The 12,488-nt window shown below is 39.6% G+C and overlaps 1 protein-coding gene across 3 annotated transcripts in view; it reads right to left on the bottom strand.

Annotated features, from left to right (window-relative positions):
• AKAP7 (A-kinase anchoring protein 7) overlaps positions 1-12,488 on the bottom strand; it is a 105,494-nt gene that overhangs the window by 70,699 nt on the left and 22,307 nt on the right. For all 3 annotated transcript variants that reach the window (XM_063124674.1, XM_063124673.1, XM_063124676.1), the window contains exon 5: positions 10,114-10,271. In XM_063124674.1, coding sequence (XP_062980744.1) covers positions 10,114-10,271 — 158 coding nt within the window. The remainder of the gene's footprint in view (positions 1-10,113; positions 10,272-12,488) is intronic.

Raw genomic sequence — 12,488 nt, forward strand, 5'->3', positions numbered from 1 at the left:
TGAGCGCCATTCATGGGAGAAAGGTGCCATACAAATGTATGCGTTCTTTAAATAATAAAACTAACGCAGTTGGGATCTGACCAAACTGTTACTTACAAGTCTGCCTTCAGTTCATATATAAAATGCTGTACATAATTAAATATGTGTGCTCTGCCAACCTCTTTTTATGTCCTCATCCTACAGCACAGGTGCAAAAAATGCAACCAGTGCTCCCAATGTGGCCCACTACACTCCCCTGCATCTGCCGAATTACTGCCTAACACTAGCAAAAGAAACCCCAGATTCCCTTATTAGCACTAGCAAGGAAACCACCAGGAGTGTGTGTATGTATGTGTGGCCTCCTGGCGTCACTTGATGTGACCTTCTAGGCCGAAACGGTTGTGCACCCTGCCCTATAGTCCTTAGTGGCAACTTTCCAGAGTAAACTACCCAAGGTTCAATGGGGAAATATTCCAGGAGTGTATTAATCTACTATGTTTTACTCTGCATAAGATTGGGCTAAGAATGAAATAGGGAAATTCTTTTAGATCTTTAAAATGGAAAGTGCTAACAAGGGCTAAATGTCTCTGGAATGCATCATACAGTGGTCTTGTAGAGAGTGTGCAATAATTAAGAGAGAAACATTTGCTTTTAGCTTCCTAGGGGCATATAGCTGGCCATTGTAAGCAACAGAGATCAAGTTCAGACGTAACAGCATGAGGCTCATGTACCCTTCTTCGAGCATGAAAGAAGGCTATCCAAAGTTTCCACTTTTATGTCCAAGCTTGAGAAACTATAGTTTATTCTAACTGTGGTTAGTTTCTTAAAACAAACCAGATTCAAACTATGGTTTGCTGTGCTTGTTTATGAACTGCATTTCCCCCCTTCCCCAATCAAAAGTGGAAGCTTTCAATCATCTTCACCCTAGGAATGGGGGAGAAATTCATGCAGTTGGAATTTTACCCAAATTTCACATTTTCAAATCAACACATGAACCGAAATTAAGTTATCCTTTGAAATACGCACTACTCTGAATTTTGCAGTTCTCCAATCAAAAAATATGTACTAAAATGTATATATTAGGGTAAAATGCATACAAAAATGTCTATATGACTAAAACAAAATACTGTTAAAATGTATATTATTTATCTGTTACAGAGAACTATAATGCTTCCCAATAAAAATTAACGAAGTTTTAACCTAATACAAATAATACTAATAATTAACATACTAATCATGTAAAAATAAAATACAAAAAAAGTCACTATTGAAAAATAAAACTATAGTTAGAACTGTCTAGGTCAAACCTTAGGGAAGGCTTGCTTAAAGAATCATAGAATCATAGAATAGTAGAGTTGGAAGGGCCATCGAGTCTAAGCAGGCACCCAGAAGTGAAAAGTGAAGATGCTTGCCTGATGTTAACAGGGAGAACATTCCAGGGGGTGGGTGCTGCAACAACACTAAGTATCTGATTCTCCTGAGGTTCACCTCAGAAGTGCTCTTTCTGAGGATGTAAAAGACAAAAATATACGTAAGGTTCCAGGTGATCTTTCATCCAAAATTGTTTGGGGCTTGGGAAAATATTAAGAAAATTGCTTGCAAAAAAAATTATGTATTAGGCAAAACGGTTTTCAATTGTGTACAAAAATGTGTCTGTTGGGAGATGTACGTACAAAAATGCGTATAAATTTTCATGTAGAGATTTTTTTAAAAAAAATTGGAACGAAGCAAAATTAAGATTGGAAAAAATGAGAAATCAGAAGTGACAGAGTTGTTCATCCCTCCTCCTTCCACACGTGAAGCATGAGGAAAGTGTGTGTGTGTGCGCTCATGCTAGCAAATACAAAGAGTGGTTTGTTGTTACATTTGAATTGTGTCACATTACTGGACTAGATGGACCCTTGGTCTGATTCAGTATAGATAGGCCTGATGCCTTTTTTTTGGTAGTGTAATGATTCAAGATCAAGTACTTATGTGGCAAAATAACGCAATATAAATGAATCTCTTCTCCACATGAAATGTTTTCTATGTTCAGGAAGCTGCTTAGTTACATAAAAACCAAATTATTTTTTCTGCATTGAGAAGGATAAGTATAGAGTAAAACCGATCTGATTTGTATTACTATTCTTCACCCACTGAGGTTGTCTTTAAAGTGTGCGGCTCCCTCCTGTGGCCAGAACATGACTTCTTTCTGTAGTGACAGCTGGAATCTCAAGCAAAGTCTGTACACTTTACAAGAGAATCATCCTGGGTGGTGCTGTTGTTTTTCAGTATTATATTAAAAGGCTGCTCACTGTTGTGGTCAAGTTGATGACCCAGTGGACTACCTGCTTTCAGGCAACCAGTACTGTAACATTGAAATAAATAAGAGGGTCATAACTGGATAAAGAAACTGTATCTTTCAGATGAAGTCATTTAGGGATGCAGTACAAACAAAATAAAAAGATTTCCAGATGATCTGACTTAACACTGCTGGTTTTGACAGCTTACAGCTGATCTATGCTGGAAAATGATCCAAAACAATGACTAATAACAGCAGAGAGGACTTACTTTTCTGACCACTTCCCAATCATAATTTTAGTGTAATTACAACTTGCTGCTCCGAGCAGATAATGACATGGTGCTAAAGCTACTCAGCTGATCTATGTTGTGCAACAATTACAAAATCAATCTGCAGCCCTGCTTGGTCTGCATCTGAACTCTTACCTCTGTGTGATTTAGTTTAGGGATTTGCTGCCAAAAATTATGCACAGACTCCTCTGAAAAACCCAGATGCTGTTGGTGCCATGTACAATGCCTGCACGAGATTCAAGTCTAATTAGATTCAGAAGGTTTGCTCGCTGGCTGGCCTTAAGATTTCTAATTTCCTGTCATTGCTTCTGTCATATGTTATGCTGTTCTTTCCCTAGAGAACTGTGGGACATTCATGAAAAACAGGCAAGGCCAAACTCATTTTACGAGGCTGAAGGAATAATCTTAATCTTAAACTTAAAATTATATATATCATAACTTCACAGTGGAACGACACTACGGAGACGGTACGGCTGCCGCCAAAAGAAACAGCCCCACATCTATTCCTCCCCTCTTGCTGATAACATCTAGTAAAAGAAAACATATGGCATGATGTCATTGTGCTGAGAACTTCCCCAATGCTTTCAAACAACAGCCAATGAACTAGAATGGAGATGATATCACCTGTTTTCATTTACTAGACTTACTGTTGGTGTGAGGGAAGAGAGGATGTGAGGATTACACTTTCCTGGGCAGACACACATTCTCTGTGTCATCCAGCTCCACCTGTAGTCCAGGAGTAAATTATGGATAGTCAGTCCTCAGGAGGAACAGAAGAACCTGCCTTATACTGAGATGTTGGGCATCCAGAAACAACAGTATGTTGTGTGCAATTGGTCTTCTTCAAGTGATAGGTTTCAACCTGACTTAAAATAGATCATACCAACAGCACCAGAATAACCTTTCAAAGACTTAAACAGAAAAAGAGAGGGTTGGAGAGAGATGGACTAACAAAGAAAGACAAGAAAGCTGGCAGGAGGGAGACAGAAAGAATAAAGGTAAAAATTATATAAGGAAAAAGCAGAAATGGGGAAGAGGAAATTATACTGGACGAACAAAATGTTCTACAGAATCCACACACACTTGATAGTGAATATTACAATGAATTGCTGATCAGATTATGGAGAAAGGAATTTCAGAAAATGATTTTTATGAAAGGCTGCTTGCATTCTGGAAAAAAAGGTTGCAGGAAGAATGAGTGAAATGTGCCTGAGTTAAGAACAGTGGAGTTGCTTTATGTTAACTTCTAACTTAAACAAAATGGACCGTTTCTTCACTTACTCCAAAAGACAACCTAGGCCTTGAAATTGTGAAGATTAAATTTAAATGCATTATAAAAACCAAACATCCAACATCAGTTTAACTATATATACAGGAGCTTCAGCAAGGTCTGTTCGTCTGAACTGGGCAGGGCTGAATGCGTGCAAGTGCTCAGCCCAAATTAGGGTGACCATATTTGGGAAACCAAAAAAGAGGACACCTAGTGTGTGTGTGGGGAAGCAGCTTTCTGAGTCCTGCAGAAAGTACGTTATTCCCCCGCCACCTTAAAGAACCCGATTGGAGTGGAGGCAGGGTCTTGCTATTTATTGTGTTATCTGTACAGCACCATGTACATTGATGGTGCTATATTAATAATAATAATAATAATAATAATAATAATAATAATAATAATGCATTCTGCACCACCACCATCCACTCCAATTGGGGCCTTTTCTATAATGTCCACGAATGACCCACTTTCCCCTTTAAGACCTCAACTGGAGCTCGGGGTGGGGGAATGACGTGCCTCAAGAAAGCATGTCATTCCCTCCTGCCATGCTAATGGCAGCCTTAAAGGGGAAGGTGTGTCATTCCAGGACATTATTGAAAATTATAGAAAATCCCCCCTGACACCATGGAAAGAACAAAAACCAGGACAAATCCGGGGAAATCCTGACAGTTGGTCACCCTAGCCCAAATGAATGCCTGTGCCCTTTTATAGCTGAACAGATGCAGCAGTATAGGGGGACACTTTCAGACCAGGAAATGAGCAGAAGAGTGATCTCATCTGCTTCAGAGTGGATGAGATGGCACCTTGGCATTCCTTATATCCTGGAGAATAACCAAAGGCTGATCATCATTTTACCTTTTGCACTCCGGAATAACTTCCTGAATATAAACTTTGACCTTTAAAAATACTTGGAAGCGGCTTTGCAGAAAAGATTCCACCTTGTTTCTGATTATTTTAAAGGAATATTATGTACCATTTTGCACTCCCTTCACACTTGACAAGTGGCTCAGGCATTTGGCATCCGTGTTTGAATACAAAATGCAAAGTGAAATTTGGCTCACATAAGTGCTGCTGGTTCTGGCCTTAAAAAGCCGGGAGAAGCAGTATCATACAGCTCAGATAGCATTGTATTGGTCTTTTCAAAGGCTAGAAAGGCAGCTGGGGCAGGCTGGGAAAATATATATCTGAAATAAGATAGTAGGTTCTCACTGTGAGGCAACTTTCATTCAGGCAGTTCTGCCATTTTCCAAGAGGAGAAAACTGGCTACACTGCCTAAATAGGGAAGTTATGGTTCCAGCATGTCACTGAAATGGATAAAGTTGCCATAATAGTGCAAGTTGGAAAGAAATCTGTTATGAAAATTGTTTAGGTCAGGGGTGAACAGCACCCGCCCATGCCACTGTGCACCTGAATTCAGAGTAGCAGTGGCAGCAAAACAATGGGGTGGGTTCTGCCAAAATTCGGCAGTAGTAGGAGTGCAGTGCATGCAGGAGAGGTGGTGGTGGTGGTGGCATGTGGCCCTGGAGCCTCCAAAGTTACAGACCCTTGGTTTTGGGAAGAATCCTTCAATATTCAGATGCACTGATGAAGTTGTGATCACCTTAAAAGCCTTGGAGAACAGAGGTAAAATGGATTTTCCAAGTCCGTTCCAGAGTAATATTTTCACCTACAAATAGATTGTTATTTATAAGTAACTGTAGAACTCATATGTGTATTATTTTTAATTCAACCTTTTGTTTTAAAATAAGAGTTGGCTGGTAAACAAAAGGTTATGTTACATATTGTGCAAAAAGCTGAAATACTGATGCACAGGACTTACTGAAATACTGCTTTTATGGGGGATAATAATGTCATGTGTGAGTAATGAAAAATAACTTTATCAAAATAAAATTCTCTACCATTACTAGAGTTTTATGAATCATCAAAGTGAGCAATGTGAGGGATTATATTAACCATAGCTATTTCTCAAATAAGTTCGCCTTTGTGTGAAAGCAAAGTCATTTTGTACAATTTTAAGGTCAAACATTTTCTTTACTTAGTCACAAATTCCAATGCAGCCTGCAGACTTCTGTCTACATAACAAACCAGCTTAGTGAAACATTAAAAGATGGCAAATTATTATCCCATCTCAGAGTTTGGGTATGCTCTGTATTTATCACTGACACAAAACGTGGAGGTAACCACTAGGATTAGATGGCTTTAAAAGGCAAACAGAAATTCATGGATAAGACTATCAATAGCTACTAGACACTGAAGGCCTATGTAACCTCCAGATTTAGAGGCAGTGTACTTCCAAATATCAGTGGCTGGGATCAATAAAATATTGACTTCATATTTTGCTTGTAGCTTCCCAAAGCATCTGAGTGACCACTCTGAGAAGCAGATTGCTGGACTAGATCAACCACTGGTCTATTCCAACAAGGTCTTCTCATGTCCTTATATACTGATTTAGCGCAGTGCAGGGGGAGAGAGGGAAAAAGATAACAGACACTCAAGAAATCCAATTTTTTATAATGAATAAATATTTCACAAGAATGAAGACGTTACACATTATTCTGTAAAATAGATGCAGGGCAGGTTTTGAGCACTAATATTCTTCTTCATTCTGTTCGAAACACATTGGGAAATACAAACCTGTCTTGCATCCACTAGTTTGTTTGTTTTGTCTTTTCAGTATTCTGCTCTCTTTCTGGTTCTGTTATTAAATGGGCCAATTAAAAAAATATACCTAAGACAAAAAGTTAGTACAAGGGCCACAATGTTTCTGAGTCAGAGAAGTACCGAAAAGAAACAAAGGGAACGTGCAGATTAACACTGACTCCCCTCAATCCATGGATTGCAGTATACAACATAGCCTGGAGCACACACAGTCCCACCCCCTTCTGGAGTGAACTACCTCCTGTCTTCTCTTAACACCATGGTTTGCAAACCTAGTTCAAACCTTGGTTTCAAATTCTGGCTTTAAAAAGTAAATATGGTTATTGTTAACTGTGGTTACTGTTAATACATATTAGTGAGCATGTTTAAACACTGGTTACATAGCCACCATGGTTAGGAATGTTTCACACGACACACGAAGTCATGGTGCACATGACATGCTAAGCCATAATGTTTTACTCAAAATGATTAACCACTGTGGCTTAGTGTGTCATCTGAACAGGTTGTTGTTGCTGTTAATTCAATTTAAGACTTGCCCCATAGCCAAAGCTTTCAAGGAACATACATAATAAAAACAAATATAATAAAACCACTGATCAAACAGATACCAAAAAGAATTTAAAAGTAGCAATAATAATTTTTCAAATAATCTTAAAAGGAGAAATAAACAACAAAGCAGTTAAAAAACTAAAATGTTGTTTTAAAGCAACATGGTCACCTCTTGCTTCCTGCTTGCTTTTTAAGTGGCCCTGTGAGGAGAAAAAGTCCCATAGGTTTTACATTAATCATTGGGAAAGGGGGGAGGGGTAAAGAAAAAGTGTGTGTGTGTTGAGCTGTGCAAAAGATAATCAAGATGGCAGTGGCCTTTGCAACTTGAAAAATGCCCTAATGTGAGTCACGCAATGTTGAGGCCTGGTATGATTTCACATTCCTTAGAGCACAAAAGAACATTCATTGCCTCTAATAATGTCTTAAAGGAAACCTTTCCAAGAAATGGTTGGAATTTGGGGGACAGTCTAAAAGGACAATGACAAACTCCAGGCATTTCTTCAACACTGAGATCTTTTTGTTAATTTTCTTTTAAAGAATTTGCATGCACAGATTGTCTAGTCTCTATTTTCTTATGCCCCATTTCAAGAACATGAGGCTGTTCAGGAGCAGACCAAAGGCCTATCTCGTCTTGCATTCTGATTCTCATAGTTGCCAACCAGATGGATATTGGAAGCTACAAGAATACTAGCCCTCTCCAGCTGTTGTTCCCTGCTGGAAGACATTCAGAAGCATGCTACTTCTGATCCTGGAGGCAGTATACAGCCATCATGACCCTTAGCCATTGACTGCCTTTTCCTCAAATGAATTTGTCTAATCCCCTTTTAAAGCCATTCAAGTTGGTGGCTGCCACTACATCTTCTAGTAGCAAATTCCATTTTCTTAGAGAGACCTTGTAGCATTTGAAATCTAACCATATTTATGAAGAAATACCCATTGCAGAACTGCAGTGGCAGAAGAGAATAGGATCAGAATCAGCACGCAAACACCACTTTTCCTGCAGCTCTCGAAATCCTTTCAGGACTCGAGAGAACCAAACAAAGAACAGGGGTTAAGAGATGAGATGGAGATAGAGCTGAAGTCAGTTTAACCTGTCAGAGCATTCCTGAGCTTTTAAGCTGGTGTATACTTGTTCAGGCCAGGAAGTGTGGCAAAGGGCTTTCCCCCTTTTTATTTTATTAATTCTCATTTTTATTTATAATATTTCTGTCAATGAATTGACTATACTACCATTTTTATCAGATTTTTCCCTTAATCATCACAATTATTTAGACATTCTGCATTAAGGTATCAATCCTATGCTACTATGTGAATACAATTAATCTGTCCAGTGGTCATACTTACTATAAATGTTAAAGTTTGATATCATTGAAATAAGGGTGCAATCCTATGCACGGCTGTGGTGCCAACTGGGGAATGCTGTGAGTTGTAGGTAGGGCCCTTTTCTGACTAAAACTTGCATAGAATTGTGCCCTAAACGTTCAAGTTTATAGTGGGAAAAGAGATTAAGTAAACTTATTGTTTCTCAATATGTTGCATACGTATGATTTTTGTGAACCGCCCAGAGAGCTTCGGCTATTGGGCGGTATAAAAATTTAATAAATAAATAAATAAATAAATAAAATAAGTGATTATATGCCCCGTCAAAATCACCTCAGAGACAGCCAATTATAAACTGTAGGTGATTTGACTTTTCTGGACTCCACAGCAATCCATAATAATTTCTAGCACATCCATTAATTCGTCCAGCACTTTAATTCTAAATGGAATTACAGTATGAAGTTTGATGTTAAAGCCCACTAGAATATGCACTGAACAATTATATATAATTGTAATGAATACATGGCCAGTTACTCTCATGGCACTGCATGTCTTATGCTTAATAAAAATCTGACATTCAGGTCTGCTGTAATAGAATGATGGTGACTGGCTGAGTAACCTCTGTCAAAATGTTTTTCTTTATGACTGATCTGAAGTTTGATCTTAATGATATTTCCACATAGTAATATCAACCTGTAACCTCTCGTCCACTGCTGAAACTAGAATAGCAGGCACAAAGCACCTCACACAGGTCTAACTGGTAGAGAAACATCACCTCAAAGTGAGACTCCCAAACATCCTCAATCTGTAGAGGAAGGGTCATAGCTCAGCGGCAGGGAACATGCTCAGCGTGCAAACGGTCCCAGGTTCAATTCTTGGCATCTCTAGGTAGAGCTAGGAAAAAATCCTCCCAAAAACCCTGGAGAACTGCTGCCAGTCAGTGCTGCCAGTACTGGGCTGGATGGACTAACTGTTGGGTTCAGCAAAAGCAGCTTCTTAGGATCTTACACCCCTTCTCCCTAAGCACTGCTATGGCCACATGGTGTCTTTTTTCCCCAAAAAAGGATGAAAACTGCGCAGAGCCAGGCAACATTCTTAAGGGAAGTTGTAGTTTAACAGTTCTCCACAGTATCCAAAGCTGGGGAATTGTTGCTGCTTAAACTATGGTTACTGAGAACAAGCCAGGATCAAGCCATGGTTTCAGTTTTAAACAAACCACAGTTTCTCACATGTGGACATTACAAGCCAATATAGTTAATTTGATAACTGAAGCTCCTTGTAGTCATAATGACAAAGAGATACGAGGGGGGAAGTCCACAAGCCTAAGCCCTTGTTGCAGCTTGATGGCAGGAACCCAACATGTCATCCGTCTTCTGACTGGTGCATAGTGGTGAAGTTGCCAGGGATGCTGTGGGAGTGGTGATATAGCTACGTCATTTCTCTTGCTTTTGGTGCAACTGATAGAAGTGCACAGAATCACAAATAGATTCAGCCTGTACAAAGGCCGGTATAGCAGATACCAATGTAGTGTGACCATAGGATTGGCCTGCCCAAATGCCATTTTAAGCATACTTGGCAGTGGGATTACCTTTGGAGTAAACATGTCAGTTTCAGGCTATTGGACATTACACTGAGTAATGAAGTAAAAAATTGCGGGAAGTTTTCAAAGTTAATTGCCCCCTAGACAGGAGTAGTGGATTTGGGGCTCAATCTACATCATCAGAGTTGCTTTTGAGCACTTTGTAAGAATACTGAAAAGGTTTACCTGATATCTCCAGAAGTGTAGCTGCATGGTCACCTCTCAACTTCACAAATCCAACTTGATTTCTAAAGTGATCAATTCCTTGAAACAATAAATCCAATGGCTTTCCTTGTAGTAGTTCTTCAATTAAGCCTTTACTCTCCAAGAAAGCACCAACTGCACTATCAGGAGGAAAACATATATATATCAGAACTGATGAAGAATCTCTACTTTAGATGATTTTTATTCATCTCCTTCCATGATACCAAATCTCATTCCTGAAGATCATGTTTCATATCTTCCGCTTATAATACAGAGTGAGAATGAATTAAAATATTATTCGCATATATGGCTGTATACAGTATTAGAAATTAAAGAAAAGCTACACATTATACATAAATGTGACTTTAGAGGTTGTCATTTTGAGTAGACAATCAAGAGGGAAGTTGGTTGCTTTTTCACACAAAATCACACTCACACACACAAACTGCTTTTTTCTAATGTGGTTCCAGGTCTATTTGTATGCAACACGTAATTTGCTTCCTAATCCTAACACACACACACACACACACACACTCAAACAAAATCACAAAATCTATGATAAAATCATATGGCATGATCCATGGCAAAGTTAAACATTTTAAATCCCTATTGATTTCATACTGAAATCAAAGGACTTACAACACAATCCTTTGGTGTGAGTCAGTGGCCCAAATTGCATGATTACAGAGGGGGAAATCAGCCACAGTGAGTTATTTGTCCACACACATGTGTGTGCTACAACAGCCAGTGTGTTCTGAGTGGCTTATTATCCATGGCAACAAGCCACTCCGGCCGGGATCACATGGCATGACAAGCTGCACAGCCAAGGGTAATTGTGGGAGTCTCCCTGACATGTGACCGGTCAGTGATTGTGTGAACTTGGTCAGTTTGATGTAACTCCAGTGCCCTCCATATGTGTTGGACTGCAGCTCACATGATTCCCAGCCAACATTGGCAATGCTGACTCAGAATGATGGGAGCTGCAGTCCAACACATCTACAGGGAACCAGGTTGGGGAAGCCTGGGATGGAAAATAGAGCTGGGGCTTCAAATCCTGGTCAACTATGAAGCTTGCTGGGTAACCTCAAACCAGGATACTATCTTCCCGCTTAACCTTACCCCACAAGATTGTTGTGAGAATAAAAAGGGGGAGGCATGTACGGCATACTGACCTTGAAGGGACAGCAGGATAAAAACTTAATAAATGAATAAAATGAATACATGATATTTATTTTCCAATAACCATGGTTACTGCAGCCTTAAACTTTGGCTGAATCATGCCAGGAATGCAGTTATTTCCTTCTTCCGTATAGTACATTGTTTTACTATTATTGAGACACTGACTTAATAGTCACTAGGTGGCAGTAACTACCTGGTGAGCAGCTATCCTCCACCACCCAGAAATAATCCACTTAATAAATATTTTCTCCTAGAAAGTTTATAATGCTAAATTCATTTTTACTCTTGTTAGTTCACAATTTATCTGCTCTACACTACAGCCCTGTAGTGAAAATTCAGAAAAAAAACTGATTAAAACAAACCTAAGTTGTGCAGAACCAAACCTGCTCAGTTTGACCTTGTGCCTTATGCACAGAAATGGCAGCCAGAGCACTGATTCCCTTTCATGGCTAGCACCGTGCCTTTAACTCTAGGCTGTGACCTGGGGTAGTAAAAGGGACCAGGACTCCAACAAACAAAAGGAAGGCATTTGGATAACCACTTTTCCCATTTTCAGGGAGCTTTGAAGAGTCTTTGCAAAATCTGCTGCAAAATCACTGTATATTGCAGAAGATTATGGGGCATAGGTGCACACTTACATCACATGGGCCCAACTGTCATCCCATGTGAACGGAGCATGTGCCTGTGCCTGTAATACACCCACTAACACACTGCAAGGGAAGATCAATAGTCATAAGCAAGCTGAGTTTCAAGAAAGCTTGCTTGTCACTACTGATCTTCTCAATGGAGAGCCCCAGATACGTTTCTGCAGAAACCCAGGGCTGAGGAAACCTCCTAGAACACAGTTTGAAACCTTCTGCTTTAAATTATGGATTTGTTTCATTGTGGGTCTAGCTGTCACAGGGGAAAGAGGAAAGACAGAGAACTCTCCGGATGGACAACTTGAAGGGCCTTTTCATACAAACAAGCCAGTGACTTTTTTCCATTCCACACGGTCTTTGGGTATGGGATCATGAGGAGAAACAGCAAGATCAACTGGCTTGCATAATGACACAAACAGAGGTTATGGGCTACAGTATCCACTATTGTGGCCATGCTTTTACCAACACCACAGTCACAGAAATTGGCTGTATCTCCGTGTAACTCTATTTGCAGTGAGGAAGGATTCTGCTTGGCGC

Source organism: Elgaria multicarinata, chromosome 4 (genome assembly GCF_023053635.1).
Source record: "Elgaria multicarinata webbii isolate HBS135686 ecotype San Diego chromosome 4, rElgMul1.1.pri, whole genome shotgun sequence".
NCBI lineage: Eukaryota > Metazoa > Chordata > Lepidosauria > Squamata > Anguidae > Elgaria > Elgaria multicarinata.